Consider the following 18,769-nt stretch of genomic DNA (forward strand, 5'->3'; position numbering starts at 1 on the left):
CAATACATAAATTTCCTTTAGGTCCATCATTGGCCCCACTCTTCTTCTTGTATCACTTTTACCATGTATAATGCTATATAGGACATTTCCATCTCCTCAGTGTTCAGTGTCAAACTCTTAATCTCTCTTTGCTTGCCTCAGTTCTTGTTTCACTTCCATTCTGAACCTTCATATTTAAGCTGCTTCTTTCTTATAATGTCCATCTGAAAGCTGTCATATGCGCTCTTTTTCTGCTTCATTTTACCTTTTTTTGTCATCCAGGGATTTGTTTTACTCCCTTCGTGAACGTACTTTGGCCATAGCTGAAGTATTAAATCCAGCCCATTGTTCTGTCATCGTTTTCCCTGCATGGGCTTTGATTCTATTTTATTGGGCCAGTTTTATCCTCACCCCAGTAGAGCTGACATTCCCCCAGTTAATTGATACCAAGCGCTGGCCTTTTGAGAACCAGGTCTCTATTATTGCCATGACATCATGGCCCAGATCTTCAGGTCAGCATCAAAAAGGGTGTACCTGTGCTAACTGCAACTTATAATACCCGCATACAATTTTACGCTAGAACTCATCGTGCCTTCTGATGTCAAGTCCAGTAGTTCTAAACAGAGTTGGAATGCTAATTGCTTAGTGCATTCTATTGCAGCCACACTCCCTTCTCACCATGAACAAGATGACATGCCCATTTAAGGTTTGTCTTCATTCCACTGACTTACACGGTTTTAAATGACCTGTCAACACCACCATTTCAGAAACTCACTTCATTGACAGTGCTACTGTCTCACCACCCCTGAAAATGCTCAGAACTCTCTTGACCACCTCCCAACAATGTTCACATCCTCCTTCATCCCTTGACAATATTCATTCCCGCTCACCGCATAAAAATGCTCATTTTCCCATCCTCCCACTCCCTGTCAATGCTGATTCTTCTAGAAATCCCGGCACTGGGCAGACGGTGAGTCAGGACAGGGGGTGCAGGAGGGATTCAGCAATGTTGATGGGTGGGGAGATTGGTTGAGCACTGTCTGGAGTTGCTGAACCTGGGGTAGACATTGCTGGGAAATAGGCTGAATATTGCTGGGGTGTCTGACTGATGCAATGTTCTGGGAGAGTTGAATATTGTCAGGAGGGGGCATTAATGAACATTACTGGGAGACAGTTGACCACTGCTTGGGGTCAAGGGTGTTTTTTTTTGGGGAAGTGGATGAATATTGCTGGGAGAGATTGTGAACATTGCTGGGAGGGGATGAATTTTGTTGGGGTGAGAGTAGACATGACAGGCCCACTGTCTCGTGGTGTTGAACATTGCTGGAACATGGTGGAACATTGATGTCAGTGCTGAAGTGCTTTGACTCCTCAGCTGATTTTGATTAATGTAGGTTTTATACCTATTGTGAGAAACACTGAGCAAGTCTGAATGAAAACCAGCGGTCTCACCAAAACAGCCCATGTCTCTGTGATTCTAGCCAAATGGTCCCACTGTCACTGGAAACACAGAGAATTCTGACAGAGTAAACCGGCAATCCCACATAAGTACCGTGGACGAGTATCCTTTGGAAATTGCTCAGTGTCATGACATGGATCAATGACACACGTTCAGAAAGCTCTGTGGAAAAATTGGCCCAAATCTTCTGATGTAGGCAAAGGTCTTGACTCAACTTCAAGTTTGATTCAGGTCTCTCCCTAGGTCAGAAGATTCGGACCAATATTTCTACATAGTTGTGCAAACTAGCAGCTCACCAGCCATATTTGCTACATTCTGTGTCTCAACAAAAATAATCCTGTTCCTTTTAGAACCTTACTATGCAGTATCCAGAATGGGCTACTGTTCTGTTATGGTACTGGTGTTGAACCCCAGAGGCTGTGATTTGAAGTACTATGCTCTGCATATTTACAAAACTCCTACTCTTTTTGATAACTAAAGGATCAGTCAGGCTTCATGAACATTTTGCATACAAGATAAAATTTGTTAGGCTCAGTCAATTAATCTAACATCATTCTGTGAATACTGGATTCTATTATTAAGGAAGAGACAGCAGGACATTCAGAAAATCATAATGCAATCAGACTGAGTCAACATGGTTTTGGGAAAGAACAATCATGGTTGACAAATTTATGAAAGATTTTTGAGGGAGTAACAAACAGGGTGTAGTACCAAGCATTCTAATTCATATTTGTTCAGAATAGATGGAAGCAGTAGATCCTCCATCCAAATACTGTACAATTTACTGGGCATGACAGGCAACCTCATTAACATACAGGATGCAGACTGAAGTCTTACTTGTAGCATTTATATCCCCAGGCAGGATATTTGCCCTAGAGTATGTGATTATTGCTTAGACATTTCTAGATACTCCACTAAAAAAAAACTTATTTACACTGCTCCATTTGTTATTTTAGACTGCAGTCACAGGAGGACCTTAGTGTTACAGTGTTAAAAATGCTACTATCAAGTTAAACTTAGCTCTCAAGAGGTTAAACTCACAGCACTACATAGCTGGCAGGTCTATATTAGATTTCAGTTGTGGTGTCTGGAGAATGAAAGATAATTTGACATTCTGCTACTGCGACAACTCGATTCATTTGAACTTGAAGGCACTGCCAAGTTGGGCAAGTGGGTTAATCTCTTGGGGTGGTAGGGTAGTCAGGTTTGACAAAAAGCTAATATTGCAATGAGGCTTTTAAAATCGAAACAAAGATCTGTAAAAGCTTGAGGCAGTCAGGCAATAAAATACCTCTTAGAAGGTTGCAAAGATTGGAGTCAGCAGGAAGAGGAGAATCTATTTTTGGCAACAGGGGAAATTGCACAGGAATTACTGGGAAAAAATTTTGATACTGACTGAAGTTAGTGGCTCTAATGGATTATGAGTTTCCTGTCTCCCCCTCCAACCTCCAAATCCATCTTTAATTCTGCTACTTAAAAATGCCTATTGCTGCCATGTAAATGGAGTATGTCATTGAAGTCCAGGGCATAAGAATGCAACATATTTCTCTCAGGTCATCTATTGGTCTACATGCAATTGTTCTCTGGTCATAAGTTCACTGGAGTCCAAATCAGGAATGGAAATATCTATGAAAACTGAAATGAGGTACACAAGAAATTGAGCAAGTGAATCATTCAATTGGTGAATTAACTAAAAGGAGGAATGCTTAAATGGACTTACATAGATCTTGACACAAACATTGAAATATCATGACAATTTGTGAAATAAAATGGGAAGTTTATAAATCTAACTCTTTTAAGCCCATTTCGTTTTGAAATAGTAAATGTAGGAATCTTTCATATGACTTACTGTGTAGAAAATGACTGGCACTACTTGTCCCTAGCTTATTAGCAGCCACGCACGTGTAGTTGCCATAGTGATCCTCTGTAATGTTGGTAACAGTGAGAATTGATCTGGTACTGAAGTTCTTGATTTGAATCCCCTGCCTACCAGAGGCCAACCTAATGGATTGACAGAAACAAGTACAGTGATTAAAAAGCTACAACCATCATAAAACAAAGCAATCACAGTCTTTCAATTCTGCACTAAAGTAGAAGCTGTGTAGTATTGAACTAAAAACACATTCTCACTGAAAACAAGATTATTTTCAACAGTGTGGGGTGCGGCTGGGGGCTGGTAAGGACTACTATGAGACAGAGCCAAAGTGCACAACTAAATTAATTTAACTCCCGTGAGCATCCATAATATACCTCTGGGAACACTAAGAACATTATCCAAACTTTTGTTGAATGAATGTAATGTGAGCTACGTAAAATGAATGGCTTTAAAATTCCAAGAGCGACTGTTTTGGAATCATATACTGTTTACTTTCCCGACACCTGAATTTTCTCCCCAGCAGTTATTAGAAATATGAATTATGTTTCAATTTCATACGATTCTGATTTTCATCCCATTGTATTTTGTTGTTCCTTTTCACCAAATCTGTTTTTACGGTTTATTTTATCCCTCTCTTCCTGCTATAAAATGATTTATTTATATATTGAACTCAAATTCTCTGGGTGGGGTTGAACTCAAGACTTAAAATTATTGAATTGAATGTAAAGTCTGCAAGTCCCTAAAGTGTCAAATTGAAAAATGAGGTGCTGTTTCTCAAGCCCATGTTGAGTTTCATTACATGAAAAACAGAAAATCTCTAAAGTTGAAAAATGGATGATAAAAATACATAGTTTTTCACTTTCATTCCACTCTTCCATTTCCACCTCAAGCCATTGCTGGCTAACTGGTTCTAATACCTTGCCCATGCAAATACTCAAGGATCAATGCATTTTTTAAAAAAAGTTCAAATTTATAGGCTTTGCAGTATTCTGCTGTCTCAATTGATCTTTTGTGCTGGACTTTACAATGCATCAGTATTTTAAATTTATTAACTGGTTATAAACTGGATTTTCATTTAGGGTTCAAGCATCTAATGGCCAAATCATTTCTGAGTCCCAAATCCAAATTAGGTCAACATCAGTGACTTGATGTGATGTGATCTGAGTTTTTGTTAAATAAAAAGTCCCTAATGTCCCAAAGGCAAGTTCAATACCTAGTTAAACATATTAAGCATTGAGGGGGTAAGAACTAGCATTGAAGGGTGATATTTAAAGGCCAAAATCAGGCATGACTGGGGTTACAATGTCTAAGGAATGAAGCAGGTAGGAGACCAGAGAGCCAGCAGTTTCACGGTTCAAATGCTCGCTCTTCAAGAATTCAAAATATTCTACTCAAACTTTTGTCACTTTGTGTTACTGCATCAGCACCTCAATTTGACTATTGCTTTTTATACAAGATGCTTCAGCAGCAACCACAGTTGATGATGGATCCCCACTGTGGTCCTGATAGCTGTACACTACTTGTTCCACACAGTTTTCAGTTATTAACAGATAATCACATTTTCAATCCCCTTCAAGCATATTAACAAACTCATCAATGAGCTTAACAACAATTTAATTGGAGGCATGCAGGCTACTCCCTTTTAAACATTCTGTCAGAGGGACCAATGGAGGTGCCATCTTTAAGGCATGGTTCAAATCCCACCTGCTCCAGAAGTGAATAATAACATTTCTAATTGGGTTAATTTAAGAAAACTAAAATTCTATCAGAAATGCATTGGAAGACTGACATACCATCCAATATGTGTACTGTCAGGCTCTGCCCACACCTGCTCTTTCCCACAGATGATTGAAAGTCTTGCCCAATCATACCCAGTTAGCTTCCTTTGTGAAAGAAGATAGGGTATTCGATTGCTTGATTTCCACTCTCTCCCCAAACCACTGCAACCCACCCCCCCACCTCCCCGGATTCCAGCCACATTCCTCACTTGTCCTTCAGAGATCGTAGGAACTGCAGATGCTGGAGTCAGAGAAAACACAGCGTTCCTCCAGCTCCACACTGTGTGTTATCCCTCACTTGTCCTTATCTGGATTATGAAAACTGATTTTTCATTCACCTTGAAGCTCAAATCTTTCTTTACAAATGCCTGAATTACACTCCTACATTAGCTGTACTTCTAATGTAAGTTGTTTTTTGATTTAAAGACATGCTGTTGCTTGTTCAATAACAGTTCAATTCTTACTGTTATAACAGTGTGGAGCTGGATGAACACAGCAGGCCAGGCAGCATCAGAGGAGCAGGAAAGTTGACATTTCAGGTCGGGACCCTTCTTCAGTGTTATCTCTGACTCCAGCATCGGCAGTTCTTACTATCTCTCAATTCTTACTGTTGTGTGTTATATTATAGCCATTTCTGTATCAAATCAAGCTAATGGTTTAACACTATAGCTGTCAATCAGCCATTTTGTTGAACACATGGCATGAGGATCTGAGCTAAGCAGAGAAAAAGCAAAAAATATGCTTTTGGTCAGAATGTAGACTTACTTTTTGTCTCCTTTGTACCATTCAAAGGCTGCTGCGGGAACTGCTAAAGCTTCACATCGCAATAATCCTGCTTTACCCAGTGCCATTCCAGGACTCTTAATTTCCATTATTGCGGGAGGGTCTAGAATAGGAAACAGTCAAAGTGTTGGCAAAGAATTCACAGACAAGGTATAAAATATTGAATTATCTTGTAATGTTGGATTGATGAATTTTAGATCTGCAGAGGTCTGCAGGCCACTTTCTTTAACAGTTCACACCCAGCATACGTACTTCACACATACACAACAAACATCATTGCATTTACTTTTAAAAAAATGATAAACTTGCATAACACCACTGCCAATGTTGCATATCACATGAATTAAATGCACACAATGCAATTCATAAAATAATTTCAAAGCCTACAACAGTTTATGTATCTTTTATAAAACCCTCATCTGTCAAAAGTTTTATTCCATTTCCTATAAAAGCAGAAACTTCTATTGATATAACATTTCATAATTTCAGAAACTGCATGCTCAATTAGTTATTTCTAAAGTACTGTGGCTGCTGGGCTAGTAGGCCAAAGCAGAGCCAACATGTATTCAGAACGGCCCACAACAGCAGGAGATGAATGACCAAATAATGATGTTTTGAAACAGTTGATTCATGAACAACTATTATCAAGGATGGTAAATACTGTGTTCATATCCACCAGAACCAGCTGAGATTTCTTGGTTAGATTCACAAGCACCAATCCTTGTTATTGATACTAAGTGCTCACGCCATCCTCCCTTGGAGGAGACTTATATGAAGCTTTCAGCAGAAGTCAGACCTTATCTTGTTGAACACAATATGTTTATTACATGGAACCTAATAACTAATTACATTACCTCTCAGATTAGACTTAAGAGTAAATATGCATTACTGTCTAGTTTCATGGAACTTAGTACTAGAACAATATCTTCGAGACTTGTCTTAGAACAACTGCTTAGCTCCTCCCAGAAACAGTTCTTTGTATCCTGATGGGCAGAGTTCATCTTATGAAGTCATTTACCCTTTTAGGTCCTGATTGTCCTACACAACAATCCACCCACCACACCCCACAACTACCCACCTCCCCCCCACCACCACCAAGGTTTTTCTGGTTATTAAATCTTTTGTATCTAGAATCCACTAACTCCTATCACTTGTGGTGTCAAAGATGTCCAACGCTCAGATTTTAAAGTTTCATTTATGGTTGGAAGACAATTGAAAAACCCATCCAAACCTTTGAAATCAATAGTATCTTTTGATCCTTTAGTTGTTAACAGTTGTCAGACACCAACATGATAAACCTCGTTTTATCTTCTCTTGGGTTCAGCAAAAATTATTCAAAGACCTGTGAGACCTACCTCTTGTTCAGCAGAGTTAGATTGAACACTGGTATTTGGCTTCTAAGCCAGTTGAAGTTCGTCAACATATGTAGAATTTTGACAGCAAAGCATGCATTTCTGCTGATATGTGAGAAGTGTCAGATTCTGACGACATACACCTATTTTGCACAGAATTAGCCTCTGTGTTTTAAGACTCAGCATTCCTTTGATTTGGAGTGGTGTTCTGTCAGTGCATGCAGTTCTTGTTACAAGATCTGAGTTTAATTCTTTTCAACCAAAGGGTAATTTCAGATAGTACTCGCCCTGTTGTCAAGTTTGAAACAACTTGGATGTCTGTTAACTGATATGATCTCTGCTATATCTGGTTTAGATGACTCGCTTACTACCCCAAGGAATGGCTAAATTTCCTCTTCCAAAGGTGGAATGTCATCATATCAGGATATGTTGTCAAATGAATGTAAATCCTGATAATGTGGGTCCTTTTTTTTCCAAAGATGCTTACTTTCAGTTACTTTGTGCAAGTAAAAATGAACAATTCTGTGAGTCAAGAGATCATCTTTGACTTTTACACATTCTCTGGAAATGTCCCACTTCTTCATAAAAGTTGCATTGGTGTAACAAAGATAGATATTCTTTCTATTTATGTGATTGTCAACTCCATTATCTCAAATAGTAATTTCTAACATCAAAAATTTTGAAGACTTTGTGATGGTCTATCATGTGATGCACTGATGCTTTTATACCTCAGAAAGGTGACAAAGTTTGATGATCTTCATGATCGACGTTGACTTCCTGTTCCGATCTTTCACCTGTGCTGTTTTGGATTTTATCTTCCACCACAAAAAGTTACTTTTACTGCCACATGGTAATGTTTAATAACCTCTTTGTGTTCTGCCTTCGCAATTTCACTCTAGTCAATCATTCTGTTGATTTAATGATGTACTTCATGTGTGTCCTTTTCTCTAACTTTTTTGTAACTTTTCCTGACCATTTTAAGTAATTAATATGATGCTTATTTACTAGGTATAGCAATTTAAGCCTTCTTTTAGCGTCTCAGTCTAGAATTTTTCTTCGATATAAAATTTTTCACTCTTTTTCTAAGGGACTTACCTTATTTTGGAAGTCCAATATTGACTGCTTTATCCTGGGTTCATGGCTTGGATATTTCCCATCCTAACTTTAGTGAGACTGCCCATGGTTTGCACATTTTTTTCAGTATACTTCAGTATTTCTGGTTGTTTTTAGCTTCTGCAGTAGGATTAGTAGTACAATTGCTTCCACAGCCTTCTTACTTACTGAAGACTGCTTTTGCTGACTAGCTCTGTGGGCTTTTAAAATGCTGAATATTTAATGAAAGTTGACATTTCAGGTCAGGACCCTTCTTCATTTCTGAAGAACAGTCCCGACCCGAAATGTCAAATTTCCTGCTCCTCTGATGCTGCCTGGCGTGCTGTGTTCCTCCAGCTCCACACTTTGGCCGAAGTGAGTCCATTTTATGTTGAACAGAATAGATTTATTAAATAGTATTTAATAGGTATTTATATTACAACAGAGTTAAGTGACAGTCTCTGGTGGCACTTCTGGTTAGACTGAAGAGTAATTACACTTTACTGTTTAGTTACATGGAACTTAGCACTGGGATAACATCTTACAGACTGGTTAGCTCCTCCTAGGGCAAGTTCTTCATTTCCCATTGAGTGGAACTTATCACTGTTTTTAACTGAAAAAGAGACCTTCTTCAAATAATGCCATGGGATCCACTAAACCCACCTGAAGAAACTGAGGGGGCGTTGTTTAATTATTACCTGAAAATAAGGTGAGTATGACAGCTCTTGAATTCAAGGCCATATTTGACATCAAGGAGCCCTGGCAAAAGTGGGAATGGCCATGGGAATCAGGAGGCAAACTCTCCGCTGGTTGCAGTTATACCTGGCACATAGGAAGATGGTTGTGGTTGTTGAAGGTCTGTCATCTTAGCTCCAGGACATCTATGCAAGAGTTCCTCAGGGTAGTAGCCTTGGCCCAAACATTGTTAGCTGCTTCATTAATGACCTTACCCCCCCATCATAAAGTCAGAAGTGGGGATGTTTGCTGATGATTGCACAATGTTCAGCACCATTCAAGACGCTTCTGATACTGGAGCAGTCCATGTTCAAATGTGACAAGATCTGAACAATATCCAGGCTTGGGCTGAAGAGTGGCAAGTGACATTCATGCCACACAAATGCCAGGCAATGACCATCACCAATAAGAGACAATCCAACCCTCAACTCTTTGAAACTCTTTGAACCCCCAATATCTATGTCATTGTGGTTACCATTGACAAGAAGCTCACCTGGACTTGTCATATAAGCACATAAGCTACAATAGCAGATCAGAGATGAGGAATACTTGGCGCGTAGCTTACTTCCTTACTCTCCAAAGCCTGGCCACCATCCTCAAGGTACAAGTCAGGAGTGTGATGAAATACTACCCACTTGTCTGGATGAGTGTAGCTCCAACAACACTCAAGAAGCTTGACATCATCCAGGATAAAGCACCCTGCTTGATCGACACTACATCCACAAACATCCATTCCATTCTGCACTGCTGCTCAGTAGCAGCAGCGTGTTCTATCTACAAGATGCACTGCAGAAATGCACCAAAGATCCTTATACAGCACTTTCCAAACCCATGACCACTTCCATTTAGAAGGACAAGGGCAGCAGATACATGGGAACACCACCACCTGCAAGTACCTTCCAAGCCACTCTGTATCCTGACTTAGAAATATATCACCGTTCCCTCAGTGTCACTGATTCAAAATCCTGGAATTCTTTCCCCAATGGCATTGTGGAGCAACCTACAGCGCGTGGATTGCAGTGGTTCAAGAAAGCAGCTCACCACTACATTCTCAAGGGCAACTAAGGACGGACAATAAAATACTGGCCAGCCAGATTGCCCACATCCTATGAGTGAATACAAAAAAAAACAGCTCTAATGCAGCAGTATTGCAGCACAGGAATTATTTGCCTGGATTACAGGCCCAAGTTCTGGAATGGAGCTACGGCTTCCTGTTTTTCTTTGAAACAGTGTCATAGGATTTTGTACATCCACCCGAAGCAAGTGAACAGCTCACACAGCACTTTCCAGGAGTATTACTCCCATCTATTTTCTCCTGACACAGACTGATCCTACTGCCTGTTCTGTAACATATTTTGTAGGTTTTTATTGTTCACTGAATGCTTTTAAGCAATTCAGCTTTAACGCCAAAAACAAAATCTTCTTAAATGATCATTACTATAAGCTTTTCAAGCTTTGGTAGGTCCACCTTCTACTATAATTCTATAAGTAAATGTTGGCAATGTTCAGAACTATCATTGGATTTAGGTGTTCTGATACATTGAAGCCTAGCATTTTAATCACCTTACCTTCGTTGCTGTTAACATGTTAAAGTAACATGGCACTAACATTTTAAGTGCTTTAGACTTCAAGGTGCATCAACTGTATTTAACACATTTTCTACTGAAATTTTAATTCCAAAAAACAGAAAAAATCATGAACCATGAAACTAATACATGCAGCACACATTTTGTTATAAGAGCCAGGTGCAAGGTCAATATGGGGGGAAGGTATTGCAGGGGGACAGGCAAACAAGGGGGATGAAGGGGATTAGGCAAGCTGGTTGAATAGAACATGGAAAATAGCAAACATGGGGGTGTCAGGCTTGGGAAGTGGATGGTTTTTGATCAAAAGAGGACCCAAAAAGGAGGCACACTCCCTTTCTGATCTGAGGCCTCAGCACTATTACCTGCCAGGTTTCTGCTTCTGTCGTTTGCCTCATCACCTCTGCCCATCAAGTTATGGCAGATTTGAGAAGTGCTAATTAATGGTCATAAGCACCTCAATTGGCAAAAGGGTGCAGGCATCTCCCCTGCTGCTCATATATCCAGGGCAAGGCCAGCAGAGGAAAAGGAGCAATCGGGGAAGGCATCACGGCCTACAAGCCTTGGAGTGTAATATTAATCCCGTATATTCCACTCCTTAGTTACAAATGAAGCAAACCAAAAATTTTGATAAGCTGCAAATTGCATTATTGATTTTGAAGATTCATTATTTGAAGCAATGAAAATTTATACTTTGTTCCTTGTATTTCCTGATGTTTTCAGTTTGTGTTGCTATAGATATTTTGTCATTGCATTCTTGCATCCAGCCTTTTCTCGCTACGAGGTTTACCAGTGATCAAGACTGGGAATCCAAATTGGTAATTATTTTGATGAATATGGTAGTTTGGTGCATGGAAATAACCTGAATTTGCCTGTACGGCTTTGCTAATGGGAGTTAGGCTAATGACTTCAAAAGGCTTTAAATCTAATCGCCAAACAAATTCCTAACAGTGTATGAAACTTCAAACAAATGAGTACAGCTTATTGTAATCCTAAAAGAGAAAGTACCGTCAATATTTTCTACTTAAATTCTGTACGCAGTTTGGAATTCAAATTGAGATGCTTCAGACCACACAGCATTTCCAGTTATCATTACATGGAGCTTAGGACTCAGTACAAATAAATTCATATTAGCTAATTGGGTTTTTGCCTTTTGCTACTTGCAATTTTCATTCTTGCATAGCTCATGTGTAAAGAAAATTATATTTCAGAGTCAGCATTGACTAACCATATTGTAATGGATCATAATATTTACCTAAAACTATATATACAATAACTTGTTATCCTCTGCATTCCGGTTTGTAACAGAAGGTATATCAGAATGTTCATTAAACACAACTACAGAATGAATTTATTCTAAGAAAACTGAATTAACCAGGATTGATGGCTTAAAAACGATTTTAGGTATTGTTATTTATTTTAAAATAATACTTATTAAGTTTTTTGTAGTAAATGATGCAGGCAGAAACCTTTTCTTGTGGAGTATAATGTGTGAACATCATAGTTTAGAATAACTAAGCCAGTACACAAGATGGTAACAAGCAAGAAACAAATATTCACCTTCTTCTATTTTCTGCCCGATGGAGGAACTAACTCAAAATACCAACATTTTCACCATGATTAGAACAAGGAGGCAGATCTATCCAAGCCAAAATGGGGATTGAGGCCAGAGATGTTGGTGCCAATCTGATCCATGTCATCCATCCAACCAACTGAATATGGCACTCCCAAAGCATTCAAGTTTCTGTAGAAACAAAACAAAAATTGCTGAAAAAGCTCAGCAGCTCTGGCAGCTATTCTGGAGAGAAATCAGAGTTAATGTTTCGGATAGAGTGACCCCTACTCAAAACCGAGGAAAGGTCACTGGACCTGAAATGTTAACTTTGATTTCTCTCCACAGCTGCCTGACCTGCTGAGCTTTTCCAGCAATTTCTGTTTTTGTTTCTGATATACAGCATCTGCAGTTCTTTCAGTTTTTACTTGCTGTAGTAACATCCATTTTACATATATTCAAGGTTTTTGAGAAGATTTGGAGCTCGGCTTGTTGATGCGGTTGTTTACTTGCTTGCCGAGCTGGTAAGTTTGTTCGCAAACATTTCATCACCATACTAGGTAATATCATTAGTGCGTCTCCGGTGAAGCGTCGGTGTTCTGTCCCATTTGCTACTTTTGTGTCTCAGCTTGCGGGGGTGGGTGGTATCACTTCCGGATTTGTTTCTTAGTGTTTGGTTTATGGGGTCCAGCTCTACATGTTTGTTAATGGAGTTCCGGTTTGAGTGCCAGGCCTCCAGGAATTCTCGCACGTGTCTTTGATTGGCTTGACCTAGGGTGGCTACATTGTCCCAGTCGAATTGGTGTCCCTCTTTATCCATGTGTATTGAAATGAGTGATAGTTCGCATATCTGAAATGACCACCAGATTACTCCGTTCCCTAGGAATCATGGTAGCCCACAAACCGACAGCTACGCTATGACAGCTACTGATGAGAATAAAGGATTCGACAACTACAATTAACAGAGCCAACGTTATTTACAAGGTACCATACAAAGACTGCCAAAAACCTTACATAGGGCAAACCAGAAGGAAACAAGCCATTAGGATTCACGAACACCAACTAGCTACCAAGAGACATGACCAACTATCGCTCATTTCAATACACATGGATAAAGAGGGACACCAATTCGCCTGGGACAACATAGCTATCCTAGGACAAGCCAAACCAAGACATGCACGCGATTCCTGGAGGCCTGGCACTTAAACCGGAACTCCATTACCAAACATGTAGAGCTGGACCCCATATTCCAACCACTAAGAAACAAATCCGGAAGTGATACCACCCACCCCAACAAACTGAGACACATAAACAGCAAACAGGATAGAACATCAACACTTCACTGGAGGCGCACTGATGATATTACCTAGTATGGTGATGAAATGTTTGCAAACAAACTTACCAGCTTGGCGAGCAAGTCACCAACCGCATTTTACACATATATTGTATCGTGGAGGTCGGTGACATAGACTATGGCTGGTGACGGTAGCCAATTTTGTTCCCTGTACATAGTTGGCCAGGAATCTCTCCAACAGTGCTGCCTGTCATTAGTCTATGTAGGAAGAATTTCAAAGTTGATACTCAGCCAGTTAGGCCACCTGTTGAAAGCACCTACCGAGGCAATGAATTCCTGGAGTGGGATTTGAACCAAGAGTTCCTGGCTCAGGGGCAGAGATGTTACTACAAGATTTCGAAAATAATTCATAAAGTTGTATAAAAGTGGTAAAGGGTGCATCAGAAACAATAATAGAAGTGTCATAAGAATGCAGGATGAAAAATGATGGAACTGTGTGCCAATTGTCAGCTCTTCAAAAAGGTGTCTTGTTATTCATATTATCAAGATGATGGCCTGAGTGTACTTCAGTCTCTTTGTGCTATTAAATATCACAATAAGAGCTTCACTGTAACATGCAGACTCTACCTGAAGGATAGGGCATATGGTGTGCGGGATTTTTTTTTAAGATACCCAAAATAGCACTCAGCTTTTAACACACAGGGAATGAACACAAATGACCCTGCTAAATTGGCTACAGTGCTTTACCATATAATGCATTCTTATTCTGCCAATGTGGAACTAAATCATTGTAAGATCTCAGAGTTAAATGTTTTAGGGAGATTGTGGGTCATTCAAAATTTAATTACTGTTTTGTCAGGGAATGTGAGCCATTTTATCCTCCTTACATCAAATGGAGGGATGTAAATGCATTGATGGTGTTTCACACGAGATTTATTAGGTTGATGCCTGGAATGAGTGTGCTGTTTTATGAGATAAGAGTGAACAGACTGTTTCCACTGGAATTTAGAAGGGTGAAGGGTGAATTGATTGAAATGTTTAAAATCCTGAATAGACTGACAAGGTGGATTTGGAAAGGATGCCTTCCTTGTGGATTGAATTCAGAACTAGGGACATTGTTTAAAATTAAGAGTGGCCATTTTAGGACAGAGATTAGGCATTTATTTTGGGTCTTGTGAAGTTGTGGAACTCTCTGCCTCAGTAGGCGGTACAGGCAGGTCTCTGAACATTTTTAAGGCAATGGTACATTGATTCTGGCTAGGCAAGGGAATTAAAAGGTTACTGGGAGTAAATGGTAATGCAGAACATAAAACACAACCAGAACTGTTATGATCATATTGAGTGGTAGAGTGTGTTTGAGTTTGGGGGTGTTCAGATTTGGGGAGTGAGAGTTGGCAGGTTGGATTGGGAATTGGGCTGGGTGACAATGAGAAGAGTGGGAGAGATGGCCAATTCACAAGGTGGGAGAGGAGTCTACCTGGGGACCTGCCACAGTGTTTAAAGTTTCAAAATAAAGTTTAAAACATAAAACAGACACCAGGATCTCCCAAGTCTGACTTAGGTAAAGGCAGGTGGTCACTTAAATGGCCAACTGCCTCCAGGAACCATGAATGTATGAATTCTCTGCCCCCAATTATACACCCCTCCTCTCTTTTCCACTTTGATGGCACTTGGGATTCCAAAGTTCCCCAGTATTTCTGCTGCAAAAGACATGTGCTCAATCAATGCAAAAATCTAGGCCTCTCTCTTTGTGGCCAAGGATTTTTAATCATATAGCCTGCAAGTCTAAGCCTGCCCCATGGCAAAGCCAACTGCTATGTGTTTTGGTTTCAGGTGTTAACCCTGGCATGTGAATTTCAGTAGCACTTGTTCTTTGCCCCCTGCCATGGTAATCAGGTAACACTGACTTATTGCCAGGATGGGGATCACCTACTCCCTTTTGTTTTTAGTTTGAATTATAAGAGACAATTTAAAACATAACCATTTCATAAAAGATTGCATTCTTTAAAACAGAACTTCTTTACTTTTGCCACAATCTCTTAGAATTAAACAATGTGCTCTTGTCTTCAAAACTGCTTGATTAACTTCAAGCCTGTGAACTACATGGAACAGTAATCATATTGTTTTATCACCACGATAACAATCGATGTCCCTTAGGCTAAAGGAACAAAATTCCAGTTGTTCCGAACTATGTGTGATCGACTCAAAGTTTTTGAAATTGAAAAGGACTAGAGTGCTCAATCTGAGTATCTCACTGTCGCAATGCAACAGAGTCAATACCCAATTCAAAGGATGAGATATTTTACTTAATATATGTGGAGAAAAATGGAGATATAATTTTGTGCCTTAAGAACACCTCATTAGCCTCCCACATTTGTCCTGTCATTCCACGAATTGGAAACACAGTAGACTTCATGTGGGTAAATAAGGTTAGAAGTTTGAAGCCTGTCAATGACTCCTGCTGGCTGATTTACATCTTTGCAATGGTCTTGCAATCATTGCAGGTGCAGGCTGGGAAACCAATTTATGGCCTCCTCTATCATTAGGCCAAGCTGGACAGAAGATTCAACTATGCCCGCGCCTGGGAGAAAACACCTCCTCACATCATGCTTCGCTGCAATGATATAATTTCCTCCCACATGGAAAATGGATGTTACAATCAAATGATGAAAGTCACTGACATCTTTCACTGATAAGCAGGAGTGAAAGTAATGTTAACTTGCTGTTATTTTCAGTAAAACTGGGAGTGGGCAGTAGAAATTCTAAAAAGGAATGAACTTCTCAGAGAACATATATAAAACTCTATTTGGCTGCCAAATCATTAAGAATTTTACATCTCTGGAATTAACACCAACAAGAATACATATGTCCACCGCTTCTAGCCACCACTCTTGACAGTTGAAATAAATCTCTTCATGTGATTCAACACTGCATCTTACAATTCAGTATTTAATGAGGAAAAATACTACCTTTCTGCTACCAATGTGTTAGGATTCTCACAGTAGCTCCCTCAGTCATTCCTCAGTTGTGCCACTATTCACCCTGACATCACATTTCGGAGAATGTAATTTAGCCAGGATTCATGTGCTCACAAATTAATATTGACAGCATTAGTGGGCAAAAGGTTAATGCAATTGAATGACATTCTTCTAGGTACTTAAATTAGCATATGCTAACTCATTTATTTTAAACCAGTTATATGTTAACCATGTCTCCTGAAACACTGGACAGAGGAATGTCCTAGAAATGGGTCTCCCCTTTGTCAGCAGAGATTGCCAATGTTCCAGATTCTGATCTTCTCATTAATTTCTGATATTGACTTTACGTAATGAGATCACCAAAATGCTTATTGATTTATTGGAAATCATTTAGAAAGACAAACTGTAGATGTTGGCAAGAAATGTGTCACCAACCCAAAACCATTAAGGTCTACATTATGCTCTATTTCTTGAATGTATAGAAAACCCCTTACTCCTTAATTTAACCAACATCGGCCTGTTTTCCTTGAAGTATTTTCTCCTCTCTCTCTCTAGTTCCAATTTAATCTGTCATTCTGGCCTAAATCTTAGCAGAAAACCAGTGAGCCACCATTAGCAGCAGACTGTTACAGTGAGTTGCTATATATAATCAGCACAAGTTAACATTTCTTTCACACCCAACTATCAATTGTCCTGACGAATGTATAGGCTGGAATTTCAATATTTCCTTTTCCTTACAGATGTGTCCTAACATGTTCAGCATTTCCAGCATTTTATGCTTTTGTATCAATCTGAGGTGTCAATGATTTCAGAATTCAGCATCAATACAGTAAAAAAAATTGCTCCCAAGATTTTCATTAACAGTTGTCGCGTATGACTCCAAAGGATACCGAACAGCACTAATTATATGGAGCAGATGAACATCACAGCCTGCAACTGTTCCTACTGAGTTTGAATGGTAGGAAAGGGAATATTTTACATTGAATGTTGACCCGGATACAAATAGACATTGTACAGTGATCAAATTCACAGATGGTAGAAAGCCAGGGGAGCAGTAAGTCAGAAAGAAGCAGCCAAAGAATTACAATAGGACACTGATAACACATCCAAAAGGTACAACTTTCACAGATGAATATCAACGTTAATAAATATAAAAAAGGCCTTGCATATTAAAATAAAATAGCTAGAAATACTTAATATATGGTATTGAGTTAGCAAGAGGTGAAGCTAAAAGAGGCATGAGTTTGGTAGACACTTATTTCTGACCATGCTTATGGGATTCTTTTTTGCTTTTTGTTAGAAATCATTCTTTCTGCTAGCGAAGAAAGTTATAAAGCTTCTAAAAAATTAAAAACAAAAACAATTTATACAATCTGGCAGCAGGCTTACTGTGAAGATAAATGTCTCCATAGGTATGTTAAAAACCATAGCACCTGATTTTAAGTTAGTTCAATATTTTTACAATCCTAACCAGAATTTGGCTGTTAACTTTATTGGTACAGCCAAGTTGCCTTGTTGGAGAACCACTTTTGGACAAAACTGCAAGGTAGCATATCAATTCTAAAAGATGAGAAAGACAATTATGCTTAAATGAACTCATTAAGGGGCATGACCCCACCCTGAGCACCAAACCATCATCTCCCAAACCATCCACAACCTCATCACCTCAGGTGACCTCCCACCCACGGCCTCCAACCTCATCGTTCCCCAACCTCGCACTGCCCGCTTCTATCTCCTTCCCAAAATCCACAAACCTGAATGCCCTGGTCGACCCATTGTCTCCGCCTGCGCCTGCCCCACCGAACTGATCTCCAACTATCTAGACTCCATTTTCTCCCCCTTGGTCCAGGAACTCCCTACCTATGTCCGTGACACCACCCACGCCCTCCACCTCCTCCAGAACTTCCAATTCCCCGGTCCCCAACACCTCATCTTTACCATGGACGTCCAGTCCCTCTACACCTGCATTCCCCATGCAGATGGCCTTAAGGCCCTCCGCTTCTTCCTGTCCCGCAGGCCCGACCAGTCCCCCTCCACTGATACCCTCATCCGCTTAGCCGAACTCGTCCTCACACTCAACAACTTCTCTTTCAATTCCTCCCACTTCCTACAGACAAAGGGGGTAGCCATGGGTACCCGCATGGGCCCAAGCTACGCCTGCCTCTTTGTAGGTTACGTGGAACAATCCCTCTTCCGTACCTACACCGGCCCTAAACCCCACCTCTTCCTCCGTTACATTGATGACTGTATCGGCGCCGCCTCGTGCTCCCACGAGGAGCTCAAACAGTTCATCCACTTCACCAACACC

General features: G+C 40.0%; 1 protein-coding gene across 1 annotated transcript in view; it reads right to left on the minus strand.

Moving 5' to 3' along the window:
* The window catches only part of negr1 (neuronal growth regulator 1), a 462,491-nt gene that overhangs the window by 21,423 nt on the left and 422,299 nt on the right, over positions 1–18,769 (minus strand). The window contains exons 5-6 of the mRNA XM_048602091.1: positions 5,858–5,978; positions 3,288–3,439 (exon numbers count right to left, since the gene is read on the minus strand). Of these exons, the coding sequence (XP_048458048.1) occupies positions 3,288–3,439; positions 5,858–5,978 (273 nt within the window). The remainder of the gene's footprint in view (positions 1–3,287; positions 3,440–5,857; positions 5,979–18,769) is intronic.

The sequence above is a fragment of the Rhincodon typus genome, chromosome 10, assembly GCF_021869965.1.
Source record: "Rhincodon typus isolate 14 chromosome 10, sRhiTyp1.1, whole genome shotgun sequence".
In the NCBI taxonomy this organism is placed as follows: Eukaryota; Metazoa; Chordata; class Chondrichthyes; order Orectolobiformes; family Rhincodontidae; genus Rhincodon; species Rhincodon typus.